The sequence below is a fragment of the Rhipicephalus microplus genome, chromosome 2 (genome assembly GCF_043290135.1).
Source record: "Rhipicephalus microplus isolate Deutch F79 chromosome 2, USDA_Rmic, whole genome shotgun sequence".
NCBI classification, from domain to species: domain Eukaryota; kingdom Metazoa; phylum Arthropoda; class Arachnida; order Ixodida; family Ixodidae; genus Rhipicephalus; species Rhipicephalus microplus.
Genome location: NC_134701.1, coordinates 271,154,220 through 271,170,745, shown reverse-complemented (window position 1 = coordinate 271,170,745; position 16,526 = coordinate 271,154,220). Strand labels below are relative to the sequence as shown.

Below are 16,526 nucleotides of genomic sequence, written 5' to 3'. Positions count from 1 at the left end.
AGCTAGTGTCACCAGTCTACAATGCTGTGCCTCTACATAAACAAAAGGCCACATATGCAGGCCCAATGAGGCAGCAAACTATGCTGACCCAGTCGTTTTCTGACCACGTTAAAAAATGAGCCTCCTCAAGAAATATACTTGCCTTTCAGGAAAATTCAAACTTAGCACGGCGCAGCGCTCAAAAAGATCAAGGACGAAAGGAATGCACACGACATGGATCGACTCTCAAGCAAATTTTTATTCAGAAGGAACACAAGGAGAACGGCATTTAGGAAAGTGATTGGACTGTGTGACAGGTGCTTAAAATGATAAGAAACTTTTTTTGGCTGTTGCCTACTCATTGCGTGCAATTACTTTTACGTCGAATTGTCGCACGATGACAAAGTATTCCTGAAAATCCATGCTGGCACCTTAACAATGGAGCAAGACACTACTGCACACCAACCTTGATTGAGGCCACCAAAAGCTCATCGTCGGCAACGCCAAAGTCTCGGCCAAAGTGCCCCTCGATGACGCGTGCAGTCAGCACCTGATGCAGTGCGTTGAGGGTGTTACGCAGCCGGTGAGGAGGGCACTGGGCCCCCCACTGTTTGGCCAGCCGTGCCTGGGCCTCGGGCGGCAGTAGGGCGCAAGCCCGACAGAGCGCGTGCAACGCACTCCCACTCAGGGGTCCCTCGAGCAGAGGAAGCTCTAGCAGCACCACAAACACGGATAGCATGCTGGGATCACTCTGGTACGCCTTGTGGTACCTGCAAAATAAATCAACCCAATCGATCGATTGATCAATCGATTGAACTATCGATCAATACATATATATAGTTTATTTCCAACATCCAAAAGTGGTGAAATGTAGCTTGAAGAGTCCCATACACAAGGCAGCGTACACATACATTTCTATACAGCATAGGCATGCACAATGTACAAAATATGTTAGGAAGGAGCAGTATAGAAGGAAGAAAGGAATAACATAAAATCTTAATAGACAACACACACACACACACACACACACACACACACACACACACATAATATGTGTGTGTGTGAAAATATTTTGCATATTAAATGTAATGAGACCAATCCCCATGAACATCTTGATGCGCACATTTATGTAACAGGTTAATGTCATTACATAGTTACAGTGAAATTATGATGAGAGAACATTGAGCCCTGTAATGCCCACTGTATTATATTTGATGCATTGATTAATTGATTGATATGTGGGGCTTAACATCACAAACCCCCATATGATTATGAGAGACGCCGTAGTGGAGGGCTCCGGAAATTTCGACCACCTGGGGTTCTTTAATGTGCAACCAAATCTGAGCATACGGGCGGACAGCATTTTCGCCTCCATCGAAAATGTAGCCGCTTCAGCCGGGATATGATCCTGTGACCTGCGGGTATTTGATACTTTGAATATCATCACCATCATCATCATCAGCCTGACTACGTCCACTGCAGGATAAAGGCCTCTCCCATGTTCCGCCAGTAAACCCGGTACTGTGCTTGCTGCTGCCAATTTATACCCACAAACTTCTTAATCTCATCTGCCCACCTAACCTTCCGTCTCCCCCTAACTCGCTTGCCTTCTCAGGGATCCCAGTTAGTTACCCTTAACGGCCAACGGTTATCCTGTCTACGCGCTACATGCCCTGCCCATGTCCATTTCTTCTTCTTGATTTCAGCTATGATATCCTTAACCCCCGTTTGTTCCCTAATCCAATCTGCTCTCTTCTTGTCTCTTAAGGTTACACCTACCATTTTTCTTTCCATTGCTCGCTGTGTTGTCCTCAAATTAAGCTGAACCCTCTTTGTAAGTCTCCAGGTTTCTGCTCTGTAGCTAAGTACCGGCAAGATACAGCTGTTATATACCTTCCTCTTGAGGGATAGTGGCAATCTACCTGTCAAAATTTGAGAGTGCTTGCCAAATGTGCTCCAACCCATTCTTATTTTTTTAGTTACTTCAATCTCGTGGTTCGGCTCCGCGGTTATTACCTGCCCTAAGTAGACATAGTCTTTTACAAATTGAAGTGCACTATTACCTATCTCGAAGTGCTGCTCTCTTCCGAGGTTGTTGTAAATTACTTTCAATTTCTGCTGATTAATTTTAAGACCCACCTTTCTGCTCTCCTTGTCTAACTCCGTAATCATGAGTTGCAATTCGTCCCCCGAGTTACTCAGCAATGCAATGTCATTGGCGAAACGCAGATTACTAAGGTACTCTCCATTAACTCTTATCCCTAATTGTTCCCATTCTATGCTTCTGAAAACCTCCTCTAAGCATGCGGTAAATGGCATTGGGGAGATTGTGTCCCCCTGCCTTACACCCTTCTTGATTGGTATTCTATTGCTTTCTTCATGAAGCACTATGGTAGCAGTTGATCCCCTGTAGATTTTTTCCAGGATGTTTATATATACTTCATCGACGCCCTGATTCCGCAGTGTCTGCATGACGGCTGATATTTCTACTGAACCAAACGCCTTCTCGTAATCTATGAAGGCTATGTATAGTGGTTGGTTATATTCTGAGCATTTCTCTATTACCTGATTGATAGTATGAATGTGGTCGATTGTTGAGTAGCCTGTTCGAAATCCTGTTTGTTCCTTTGGTTGATTGAATTCTAATGTTTTCTTTACTCTGTTAGCAATTACCTTTGTAAATAGCTTGTATACAACAGAGAGCAAGCTGATCGGCCTGTAATTCTTCAAGTCCTTGTCATCTCCTTTCTTATGTATTGAGATGATGTTAGCGTTCTTTTAAGACTCTGGTACTCTTCCCGTCAGGAGACACCTCGTAAACAGTGTGGCTAGTTTTTCCAACTTTGAATATAACACCTCAATAACGCTACTAAAAGCTACTTTAGGTGTCACGATCAGCAGCTATTGCTGATTTGACATGTTATGAAGAAGGTACAGTGACTTACATATTATACGATAGCACTTAATTATTTCCATGTTAGAACTAATTAAGCTAAGCCTCAAAACAAAATTTAATATTTTTCTGAAAATGAACTGTACAAAAAGAGTAAGAACAACATTTTGTCACAACTTTTCTGAAGGCATAAGTGTGCGGTGACATTACAGGGTTAAATAAGGTGCAATGTTGAACCAACAATTCTTCTCAGTTATACTAATTAGTTAGAAAATGCTGCAAAAAGAGAAAACAAAGGCTAAGTGTACATTGTGCTCATATATCAGCACTAATATCAAACAAATTTAACTACATATAAACGTATTTTGGCAATTTGGCATAAAGAACCTTCAAAGTGGTGCCTGATTTTTTTAGAATAGTCCAGGAAACTTTTTCTTTACCATATTAATGAGAGGTGGGCGAAAATTCAAAACTTTAAATATATATTAAAAAATTGTGTTTGCTATTTAGTTCAATTCACACTGAAATTATACTATTTGAGCTATTTGAACTTCCCAAGACAAGAAAAAAAAAAGTCGACTTTCAATTTGCAGTGGCCCCTTCAAATTTTCAATATGCTTCCCAACACTAAATTCTCGTATTGAGGCGAAGCTTCCTTTAAGGCTTTGCTAAAGTTGCAAAAATATTGATTCAAATCAAGAAAACACTGGTTCCAAATTGAAGATGAGAGATGTGGCAGAGGTGGGGGCTCAACTAATACTGCTTCTGACCTGAAATTTGGGCAGGAAAACTGGTAAATCAGCCGCCAAAAATTTCTAGCATTCTGAATTTCAGATGATCTCGTATGTTGACGTCTACAAGGCAGATTTAAAACTTCGGGCTCGAAGGGAGCACACCCTTGTCCACCACATCATCTAGGCTTCCAAGAAAGTTGAAACAAAGAGGAGAAGCTGAGAAAATAGCACCTTTGTCTTTTACGTGTGAAGTGTTGTCAACAACACTTTGGTTCACCAAATCATGTTCATAAATACAATTCGGTCTCTGCATTGCCTCATTCTTGACAAGACAACTATGAAACACCAACCTGCCAGTGATTCATCAACCTAGCCAAGAGTAAAATGTTCATGTTGCTATCTTATAAGAATATGCTTAGGGATCCTCTCCAACATTTTTGTCTGCAGTTTCACTTTGAAGTATTCAAAAAATATTCTAAAAATACTATTCTATTCGATTTGAAATTACACTTCGATATTCGCACTCGCTTCGCACCCAAAATTTTGCTATTCTCACAGCTCTAGAAGAAACAGAACTAATGAGATGCTTGCTACATTCTATGAGAGAACATAAGCGCTTATATAGGTTTCATGAGAAGTTTACAGAACGGTAGCATTAAAGTGGAAGTTCAGGGGCTTGTCTTTTCATTCATTGCAAACTCTCAAGAGCTATGTTTCCAAGCGAGCACACAATTAATAGTTTTGACACACAATTATTAATCAGCAGAGAAGTATTACAAGATACTATTTTCCTCAGCCATCAATGTACACAAAACATCAATTAACTTGATTGAAGCACAAATAATATGCCTTACTTGAGACCAATTTCCAGGTTCTCACAGAGAATCATGATGGCATTCACTAGAGCGTCGAGAAAAGGGAGGTCTGGTATGGAAAACAGGACATCGTAAGACCTCCTGACGGACTCGACATCCACTGGAATATCCTGGTTCACCAATCCATTGAGTCTGCAAAAGAAAGAAAAAAAAAGGCGTAGATTCGAGGATGAAAGTCTGGCAGTGTGCTGTACAACACCCAATGATACCAAGGTAAAATTAACTCGAATTGTGGACTAACATGAATTAACAGAAAGAAGAGTGCTCAGTAAGCTCTACCAAGCATGGGCACTTGACAAGGATCTCCATATTAATAATAATACTAACTGTTGGGGCTTTATGACTGGAAACCCCAATGCAAATATGAGAGACGCCGTAGTGGAGGGCTCCAGAAACTTCAACCACCTAGAGTTAACATGACCCTAAATCCAAGTACACAAGTCTCTAAGAATTCATCTCTATTAAAATGCAGCCACCATGGTCGTGGTTCAATCCTGCAACCTTCAGGTTGGCAGTGGTGTACTACGTATAACCACTAGACTACTGGAGGGCGCAAATGAAGACCAACAGTAAGAGTGTGATGAGGTACTCTGACGCCGCTGAGAAGGCAACGAATCGGCGAAGAAAACGCACGTGCACACGCATTGAATCAAGAGGGGTTCACCCGTTTTGAAGAAACCACCCTGCACATGCCCACATGGCCCGTGCCGAGAAAAAAAAAAAGAAGAATACATGTTGTCAAAGCAGAAGGTGCCAGAAGCTGGAGCGAGGAAGACGCGTTGGCCTGGTTGGACGTCAACGTTCGGGGGCCCAGCACCGTCGGAGGTACCTCAACGAACGTCAACACCTGAAGGACTTTGCAAACAACATAAATTTTGCTCTAGCGCCCAGTGGACGCAGTACCTGCGACAACCCTCCAGGCCTTTCTCTTCCATGACCCACGACGCAGCCACGACCATCAAGTCAAGGCCCGTAGTGTGAGCACGGCATTCTTTGAACAGTTTCTAAAGACGCTTCTCATGTTTCTTGTATGGCTGAACTTTTGTATTTGTCTAGTGTGTGCTGTCTTCTGCTTGAATATATGTTTTTGTGCCAGTGCCAGTTGCGTCTACTTCCTTGCTGCCCTACCCAGCATTTCTTGCACTAGTCATAAGGCCTGCTCCCCAAACCATATTGCATAACAATTTCTTTTATTCATACTCAATATTAATGAGAATCAACAGGCAATAACATCAAGAAAAGTATTGGGAAAGTTATTTGTAGTGCTAAATGGAATGTACATGTGAATAAAGAAAAGTGGACGAAAGAAAAACTTGCTGCGGCAGGGGCCGAACCTGCGACCTTCAAATAACGCGTCCAACGCTCTACCAACAGAGCCACCACAGCGGCTATCCGGCCACAGCCTGGTGCGTACTTCTTTATTCTATTCAATTTGTACTCACACTTAAATACTACGATTCACTTCGCACCCAAAATTTTGCCATTCACACAGCTCTACTGATTATGTACATGAAAAAGTTGGCCATTGCATTCAAGCATTTTAAGAAGAAGAGATGCGTTTTTTGCCATTGCTAATGCAATGCTGTACACCTAACATCTAACAAAATATGGTAATATGGTAGCACCTTCACCTAAGCCGACAGAGTGAGAAATTTAGGTCAGAGTGAGAGATTGTTTGAGAATGTCTAAAACTTCAATACATGTATTATCAGTTGCAGAGCTCTACCGATCGAGAAATTAAAGTAAATGTATGACACCACACGTGCCATGAGTGACACATTTTGAAATGTCCCCAATGACATCAAAAGGCCTGAGTACAATTCATCGCTATTAATCAAACCATGCCATAAAAAAAGAACCATCCTTACATTGCAACACATAATAAAATGCCGCTACTATTCCATTTCTGTTTGATTCATGAAATAAAGAACACTTGGTATTAGCATGCGGAATGGTGTGAGTGGTTCAAAAATTCCGTTTTTGCCTGGTAGCTGGATAGGTGGTGCCATCTAGCGTGGCCCAGTGGAACCATGCAAGCACAAATTTTTTATTGCAGAAACATCGTGTATTGTACTTCTGGTGTGAATGCCTAGCAGCAGCGTAATGACGAATGAGTTGCCTTTTAAATATTTTTTCCCCTAAGAAACGCTAGGCAAACACAAACGTGTCCATGGCTGTAATTGCACAAAGTGTCAACATATGTCAACACTATCGTCCAGTAACTCTGCATTCATACAATCGTTTATATATTCAAAGATACTGCAAACAGTGAAAGCCTAGATAATTTTGCTGCAGAAGTGATTCATTCTTATCCGACTTAAATATAAATTAGGTGCAGTAATCATCACCACTTATAAACGTTTGCGCATTTGTAAACAATAACTTTGCTAAAAATTTGCAAAAACATGCGTTCCAATAACACGGTAAATGCAGTCCAGTATTCTGGTAATGCAGTAAGTACACGTAGAAGCTAAAAGCTCTTAATAGCATATGCATGTGATTTTGCATTCTAAATAAATGATATACACCCCTCGAGCTGCAGAAAATAAACCGACTAGATTTTCCTCAAGGTGTTGCAAAGCAAACCTCTACGCTCTAAGGGGCTAAATGCTAGCACCACGAGCTCTCGTAGTCTGGTTCACCGACAACATCCATCACCGCAAGCCGGGCAAGCTTCGATGGGCATTGCTGCTGCTGTTGCTCCCGCTACTTTCTCTTTGCTGCTACTAGTGTCGATGGTCATGCGATAAAGGCGGGCAACGTTGGGCAAGACAACTGTCACATAGAAAAGCTATTTGAAGTGCGCTAACGCTGTACAGACTACTAAAACTTGATTTTACAACAAAATAAGTATTTCCTTGGCACGAAAGTAGCACTAAGAGGTTTTGCACTGATGTTTCAGTGATCAACGTCGACTGAATGCCCTTTTAGTGCCCCTTCAAACAAAGCCACAGTGTGTATTCAGAAGGCTAGCCTTACGCAAAGCGTAATGTCGACGGCTCTTTCTTTTTTTTTCCTCTTTGCTATTACACAACAAAACTGGCAAAAAATAAGTTCCAGAACAACACAAACAAAGTGAATGAGAGGCTATGCAGCTTTGCTATAAAGATCAACACAGCTTTGAGTGAGTACTCACTCTGTCAGCATAGCTGCGACGTTCCTAGACATACTGTCGGGCACCACTTCCGACAGACTAGCCTCCATGAGCATGTGATCACAGTCACTAGATGCTGCTCCGCCTTCCAGTTCGAGCGAATCCTGGTCCTTGTCCATGTCTCCTTCCATAGCACGCAGATCCTCCTTGGTCAGACCTCCGTCCTCCGAAGAAGGCGATGGCCTCCGTGGGAAGCTGCGCTTGAGGAACTTCTCCCGTGAAAACACCTGTCCCAGTGCATGGATGAGGGGCGTGTAGCTACCGCAGGAGCGACACTCCGCCACCAGGTTGAGGAGAAGTTCCTCGGTCAGCATACGATATGTCCGTGGAGCCTTTGGGGCCGTCTCCGCTGGCACTGTCGTTCCAGGGGTAGCTGCCACAAAGCAACAGTCATTAAAGCGAAAACCTTATACACCATATATACATTAGGACGAAAACCTTATACTTCTTAGAGAGGTTTTTTTTACCTCTCTGAAAAACGAAACTATCTTTCATAGAAGCACTGGCTGGCTGAGACACAGCAAAGTGTGTTCATGGAACACACATAAATCAGAGTATACCTCTTCAGCAAGCGACACTCTGCTTGCAGCTTTCAGAATTCGTGAAGTGCACTGTAATGAAAGTGTACTTCCCATAGATAAACCTAACTTGCCTGCTTGACACAAGTGAAGGAGCCTTAGCAAACACTAAAAGTAACTGTCAGCAGCAACAAACAGGGCTGATGCAGAAAACTCGTCATGTAACGAGGTCACCCGGCAACATCATTTCAATGTCACATCAAGTGCCATCACACTGTGACGTCATCCCATGGCATCGTCACTTGGTCATAGGTGGGCCAATCCTAAAAACTAGCTACGTTTTTGACCCCAGAGGCACTGCAAACACACATTAGGTACAGAAAACTTTCGGGGGTGGGAGCATCAATGCAATCTAATGAGAAGAAAAAGACGATGGCTTTCACCTTCGAGTCACCTTCGGCAAATGCATAAGTGGCCATGTGAGTGATCTTGTGGCATACTGCACTGCGATGTTTTCCCAATACTTTAAACATTCATAGTATAGCGCTGTTTTCCTATGTTGGGTGATTTGAAGCAGCATATGTTGTTTTGCAATGATGAATTTGTTGTTGGTCGATTTGGAGCAGCATTGCACTTCTCGATAAATACTGTTCCCGATTCTCTACATGTCAGGTTGCTTTTACTCACTCCAACGTGAAGGCAAGTGTTGATGCGGAGATACATTACACCACTTCGAATCTCTAAGTGAAATCAGCTCGCAAAATTGTGCCTGCAATAAGATGGTGACTGGTTGGTGTGGGAACATACAGAGTTGAAGTGAGACAGTCACAGAAATTAAATATGTGACGAATTCACAAGTTTTGGTATGATCCATACAAAAGCGTTCGCACAATCTTTTGGGCATATTTGGATCGCTGTAAGTAGGGAACTTGCCCCAGATCCACAGGTGAAAAACACAATTACCATAGTTGCAAAATACAAATTACCGTATTTACTTGATCGTAGCATGACCACAGCTGTAACGCGAGGGGCGACTTCTTATTGCGTCTAGGGAGAAAAACAGTTATCTCGGTATTCGATTGTAATGAGAGTGCTGACTTTAGGTAGCAAAATTCTTAGAAAAAGCTCTTGTTACAATCGATAAATATGGTACAATGGAAGCAATGTAAATTTGTAATCTGGCGCTGTCAGGGGCTACACACGGCAATGTTCGTAGGACTAGCTCTACTGCACATGCACTGACAACTAAGAAAGTGGACGGAAGCCGAGTCATTTTGCACATGGTTCATTTCACATGGTTCAATAAATTTTATTGTTGAGTTTTTACATCCTGAAACTACAATATCAATATGAGACACCATAACATAGGGCTTCGAAAATTTCAACACATCTGTAAGAAGCCTTAATTTTCGGACATTTCTCTCATTAAGTGACTCTTTCATGTTGGGCCGGAACAATGATCTTTAAAGGCAAAAAAAGGTTTGAGAGGTGACGTTTACCATAAAGACTTACGCAATGTGCTATTTTGCAGTGTCACTTTGAACAACATCAACTGCTCTAGATCTGCTCTTCAGTGTTTCTGGCAACTATTATAAAATGTTGAGCAAGTGCCCTTTTTTTTGGGGGGGGGGGGAAATCTGAAATGAGCGCCAATGACCGAGCAAGTGCCCTCCCCTCTTCTCCAGCGACCACTTTTTTTCCAAGACAAGCAACGCTTGTGTTAAAAGAGCCACAAGAACGAGTATACTGAATGCATACCTAATGGTTTTTATGAAATGCTTCTTAAATTAAGCATTTTATTATTAAGCAACATGGACGGCCATTTTTTTTTAAATTTCTAGCAGCACATCTGTCACCATCTTGAGTTTCGGTCCGGGAACAAGCAATTGATGCATAAGTGTACTACGCAAAAAAGAGTTGGAAACTGAAGTAGAGAAAAAGGACAGATAAGCGCAGTTTTTCTCTAGTTTGTGTTTTCTTGTTTTTTGCACAGTACACTTATGAATCAGTACCAACTTGGCCAACTACACATTCTTCCCAAGCAATCGCCTCGCTCCCTAATTTGGTCACATTATCCTTCCCTGTGGGAGGAGGAGGAGGGGCGGGCTTGCTCGGCATTATACTACGCAAGCTTATGAATATCATTTTTTTTTCTTTATAAATCGACTGAGTTCTTTGTCTAAGTTACTTATATAGATGACCATGAAGCTACACACAGTTTTGTACTGAAGTTTCACTTACCAGGTTTTTCCTGAGGGGAAAGGGCGTTTATTATGCTCATCGGCTTTTTCGGCAACACTGTAAGTGGGCTTGTATCGCTGAAGGTGCAGTACAGGTCGATTTCCATTTCTTGAGGGCGCAGCTCGTCTTTTAAGCTTGATGCTGCAAGCACTGTTGTATTGATGCTTGTGCCATTTGCTGAAAAAAAAAAGAGAAAATGAACAGGTTCTATACTAGGACGTGTCGACTGCTTCCACGAACCTTCAGTAGTCTCCAACAACAATGTACCAGGAGTGTGAGTGTCCATAATTGCAGTTTAAATAAGAGAACCACAAATTATCTGCTAATGCACAGCACAGTGAAATCCATTACCTAAATTTCCAATTATTTACTAAAGGGGACGTGTACTCATGGAATTCTAGTCAGTCTCTTGTGCTCAATGCAAATGTCAAGCATTTAGGCATATTAAACCTTTGTGACACAGCATACTCATTAGGAGACTAGACTTACCTCTGCCACCTCTGTGCACTATTGGCAAGAAAAAGACCACGAATACTGAGCCAATGGCAAATTAAGCATTTTTTTTTCTCTTAAGTTCCTTTATATCGATTCTATACGGTATGTATTGGTACATACTGTCGTTATGGTGAATGCGGTACAGTGTTTAATGACATGTACGTGGGCCTTCTGGCAGAAATTTGAAAACATTCTTTAACCACTTCAGCAATGCTTGCTGCCGGCAGATAACTATTGCATGTAATTTGAGTCGGTCATTGAATTCGGCTTATGAAAAAATTATACCTCGAATGTCTGTACAATAATTGGATAATTATTTATGTTCTAACTATCAAGAATAGCTGTTCAAGACACCATACATATTCATTTTAACACTTCTATTTGCATCAAGATTGATCTCTTGAACCTCAGCATCAAGTTAAGCAAACTTCATGCATTTACAAACAATCACTATGGGTGCTGCAAAGGTTTTAAACTTGCGCCATTTTCAAGACGTCAATTGGCAAACAAGGTTGTAACAATATGCACTGGCATTACACTTGATATACAATAGCATTGATTGATATGTGGGGTTTAACGTCCCAAAACCACCATATGATTACGAGAGACGCCGTAGTGGAGGGCTCCGGAAATTTCGACCACCTGGGGTTCTTTAACGTGCACCCAAATCTGAGCACACGGGCCTACAACATTTCCGCCTCCATCAAAAATGCAGCCGCCGCAGCCGGGATTCGAACCGATATACAATAGCAGCAGACACCATTCTTTATGCATGATAATATACAACTAAGCAAAAAAAAAGAATAGAAAGAAAAACAAACATTACAGGAACAGTACTCACCCCTTTTTTCGCCTTGTGTGGCTGCATCTGAGGCCATTGGATGCTTGCGTGAGGAGCATCCGGAATCCAAATCCATTTTCTGCGATGCTCCAGCAGGTTCTGCCGATGTTGCGCCTTCGCCACATGCTGATACTGTATTGCAACTTGGTCCAGTTAATCTACCTGCAAAACCAAAACAAAAATGGCCACAGATTCACGAAATAAATGCTGATGAAGTTAGGTCCTGCAGTTCATAATGTCTACGTTGAAGTCGCCAACCAGTATTAAGGACCAATAGTTGAATGGACGGATGCACGGACAGTCGGACACATGCACAGATAGATGGACAGACAGATAAACGGACAGATGCACCGACAGAGTACGGTTTATTTTTAAATAATATGCATGCTATATGTACCTTTGTAAACAATCTACACAACACCTGTGTTGTGCAGTTCGACAAAGGACATAGTCCTTAAAAGGTCATGAAAACAGAAAAAAAAAATTGGGAAAAATTATTTATAACGAGCCCTCAAAGCAACCACAGTGCAAGCGAGCAGCAGCTCGCGTCTGCAATAGTTATGGCTAATTGATATGACTTATTGCCACTGTTAGCTTGCTGCTGTGATAACTTTAAAGAGGCCCTGCAACACTTTTTGAGCGTGGTAAAAAAAACGCTGCCAATTGGTAGTCGAAGATCCTGAGGACAAGCAAGGCAAATGTTAACAGACAGGGCATGGCCTGACATTTACAATTAACAAAGTCAGCTAAAACCCACTTTCTCTTCTCTTGACAAATGATGCTATATACTAAAAAATCATTGCGTCACAGGCCCAAGTACCATGCCACTGGCCGACTTGAGTATGGTGCGCTCGGGAGTTACTAGGGCCACCGCAAGAGGCCACGAAGTGTCCACACGAGCGTACACGATGGCACTGAAAAGCTGTGCGTTTGAAGAAAAAAAAGACAGAGGAAGAGTGCTCAAGGTCACAGTGCACGGATGACATACCTTCCCCCCCCCCCCCCCCCCCGAGCCATCCCTCCCTGCTCCAGCGCTTTCGCCGTGTCGAAAAAAGAGAGCCAACAATTGCAACGTGCGACAAATCTTTGCAATTGTGCCTTTTACTGGATGGGTCCTCAAAATTTTTGCGGCAGTCAATTCATGGGGCAATAGGCTTTTTTACTGAATCCATTCCACGGCTACTTTAAAAACTATTGCAGGGTCCCTGTAAGCCTATTTTGAAACAAGACAGAGGAGTGCTTCCGCTTTTCTTGTCAACAAGTTCCCTTATCCGGCAGCCCTTCATAACTTTTCCCTTAACAGATTCGCTTCCAATATTACGCATGGCATAACTGGTGCACACTAGTTATTACCGCACAGAGCCAATAATAGTACCAGAAGTCTTATAAGCCCATCAACACTTCTGTGTTGTGCACCAAACGTATCATAGCTGTCCAATGCATCATAAACTTGGATTTATGTAAATGATTTCTATGCAAGCTACCACAGAGTTTCATACAATAATACCTAGAGAAGAATCTGGTGCTGCGATCATGTACCCTTATGGGAATTACAGGGAGTACAGGCTTCGGATTGGATCGTGTTAGCCAGTAAACTGTCTACCCATCTTTTTCTGCAGCTTCAGTTTCGTTCTTCGCAGAGAGTGGGTAGTGGGGTGGGTGCAAAAGATTGAAGCTGCGCCTTTGTTGTTCAAAGAAGCTGAAAACTGCTGGGCCTCTCTATTTACTGCAATGCTGGAGCAGTATAAGTCTTGTTTGACAGTTAAAGCGAAGCGTCGTCCACTCACCGCTGCGCATAGATGTAGCGTCCCATGCCGGAGCAGAATATTACATCGAGTTCACGTTTATTGTTAGTAATAGTGCGTCTTGCCAAAACTCATTGATATCAACAGCAAAACGACGGCAACACGAAGTATACGCACCGCCATGCTATTCTGACTCGAGCTCACAACAGACTGAGAGGTGCGTTGGGGGCAGACCACTTGAACAGATGCACCTGGCATCGCAGCAGACGAAACGCTAAGTGTTTCACTTAATACTGTCTCAAGAATGTGATCGCGAGTCTCAAGAATGTGATCCATCTGAAGCAGATCCGAAGCCTGTACTTCCCATCATTTCCATGCGGGTACAAGTGCCTCTGAAAGGGTCCGCGTAGATAGCGCCAGATTCCACTCTAGGTATTTTGTATGAAACTCTATGCAAGCTACTATGTATTATTGCCACAGAGCTCCAAGAGAGACCCTAACCCCCGTATTCACAAATGCTCCTCGACTCGACCCTTCACTCAAAACGCTCCTTGAGTGGCGTTTTCCCATTCACAAACCGCCCGAGAAAATGTCGAGCGTTTCCTCGATATTGTCAGGGAAAAGATCGAGCTACCTTGAATCGTCCCTCAAGTGAAGTTTCTGCACCAACATCGCGTCCATGGCAGAGCGCGTCTTGATTTTACGGTGTTTCTCCATCAATTAGGCGGCCACCTATGCATTCTTTCGACAATGACGGCACGCGTTTACTACGTAGCTGTCTTCGAACAGTTCGGCAACGGCTACTGCGGCGCCAGGACAGGTGAGCGTGGTGTCAAGAGGAGCGCTCACCAGTGCCGCGATGTGTTGTGTTCCGTGCATAAGCCAGTGGGTTCTCTGCTTTCGGTTGCGCGTATACTCGTCATGCGAGTGCTCCATGACTTGCTGCGGACACCAGTGCTTTAAGTGTTTCGATCAAGCTCGCACACCACATCAGTTCAAGCGAGGCGCGAAAATTTGATATACAAGTGGAGAGGAAACGTAATAGCAAACTTTCGATGCGCTGCATTCATGGTACTCCTGAGCGGCTTCCTCTCCGGTAAATCTTTGCTACCCTAGCCGAAATATACGGCGAAGCACACTTTAGTTAGATGATCGTCTGTATCTACGAGAAGGTAAGTTATCTTTTTCTTTTTTTGTTCATTTCCCCCCCCCCCTGCTTAGGTCAGATCACTATTAGAGACAGTTTAGAAAGAACAAAACACAATGCGATTGGGCCCAATGAGTGTGCTGCTGTTGCAACTACGTGTGAAACATAACTTTGATATACAGTACCTATGCAGCTCACTATACCAATGAACAACCAAACCCAGCTTTAGGGAATCAAGCAGAGGTTCGCTCTGTGGAATGTGCATGTACGCAAGGATGCATGGAATGTGTGGGGATACAGACACTCCCCTGTAAAGTTGTTTGCGCCGCGTGGCGCACGTGTCTCGCCCAAAAGTCGCATTTCGGGTTACAACCACCGGGCTGTAGGTGGCGTGTTCGCGAGAGTTGGCCACCACTATCGTCGTCATCATCATGGAGCAGCGCCGGCAGTGACCCTTGGCGGAAGCAAGCCTTGGTGGCGGGCGAGAGTTGAGCAAGTCTTCTTCTGCGCGTGGCGGCTAATCCGTGAACGGTTGTCTCTAGCATGGGTCCTCGGCGCGTGGCACCGCGGGCCTGCGCGCCGGGGGGCCCACGTGGCAAGTCAAGCGTTGGCGCCGCCGCCTTGGGCATGTTATTGTATGTTTGTCGTGTTATTGTGTTTGTCATGGAGTGTATGGTAATAGTGTGTACAGATGTCCTAGTGTGTTAATTACGATGGATGTATCGATTCGGCGGACGATATCGTCATTCAAAAGAGCTAAATAAATGTGTATTGTTCTTTGGCTTGTACCTACCGTATCCACTGTGTCCGTTCACTCCAAGAGCGTGGCGCTCGCGCGCCAATTCGAGACCCCACACTGGCGCCCAACGTGGTGCTCTTGGAGTATCGGATGACAGTTTTTGCGGTTCGGTACAAGCTTTTGTTAGAGTCGGGGTAGAGTAGGCCTAGGGAAACTTCTTTGCTAGCGCTGGCGATGTGCTTTGTTGAGAAGCGAGATTGGTTTTGAGACGTGTTTGAACTTGTCGGCAGGTTGAGCTTTTATTTTTTTTGCTCGCAAGTGTTGTTCTTTTTTGATGGTGTTAGTTTTCAAAACCATTGTTGAATTGGGACGAGAGCCATGCGGTCTGCATCCTGGGGTGAGCAAGGTCTAGAGCACGTGGTTTGTAGGCCAGGCCCGAAACGAGTGAGTACGGAAGCCTCGTGGGTGGTCCGATTTTCTGTAAACAGCTTCTTCCATCTCTTTGGGCTTAGGGATTGACTGATTGATTTGTGGGGTTTAACGTCCCAAAACCACCATATGATTATGAGAGACGCCGTAGTGGAGGGCTCCGGAAATTTTGACCACCTGGGGTTCTTTAACGTGCACCCAAATCTGAGCACACAGGCCTATACCATTTCCGCCTCCATCGGAAATCGGAAATGCAGCCGCCGCAGCCGGGATTCGAACCCGCGACCTGCGGGTCAGCAGCCGAGTACCTTAGCCACTAGACCATCGTGGCGGGGCTTTGGGCTCAGGGAGCCGTGCGTCGTTGCTGACTTGTATTGCGGCTCGTCGCTGGGGCGTCGTGACACCGCCCGGGGCGGTGGACACTGATCGCTCGCTCGGTAAACTGCTGTGTGCGGCGAGCGATAGCGCCACCTCACAAAGTGGATGTCTCCTCACGGCTGCCACTTCTGCGCCTAGGCTGGGCACTGGGTGGATGCCGGTTGTTGTCGAGCAACTCATTAGGCCTAAGGCCCTGCGCAGCCGCCTGTCGCACGTGGCATAACTAGGTGGATCGTGGCGTTGAGGTGTTGAGCTCCGCTTCCCTCACTTTTTTTTTATCTTGCGATGCACGAATTAGAAAAAGTGACCTTTATTTTATTTTTGATGGGCGTCTCACCGCCGCCTATGTATTAGCTAG

At 43.9% G+C, this 16,526-nt stretch overlaps 1 protein-coding gene across 1 annotated transcript in view; it reads right to left on the bottom strand.

Annotated features, from left to right (window-relative positions):
* Positions 1-16,526, bottom strand: part of Ube3a (ubiquitin protein ligase E3A) — a 66,556-nt gene that overhangs the window by 25,060 nt on the left and 24,970 nt on the right. The window contains exons 3-7 of the mRNA XM_037420974.2: positions 11,731-11,892; positions 10,395-10,571; positions 7,618-8,008; positions 4,461-4,613; positions 446-749 (exon numbers count right to left, since the gene is read on the bottom strand). Of these exons, the coding sequence (XP_037276871.2) occupies positions 446-749; positions 4,461-4,613; positions 7,618-8,008; positions 10,395-10,571; positions 11,731-11,892 (1,187 nt within the window). The remainder of the gene's footprint in view (positions 1-445; positions 750-4,460; positions 4,614-7,617; positions 8,009-10,394; positions 10,572-11,730; positions 11,893-16,526) is intronic.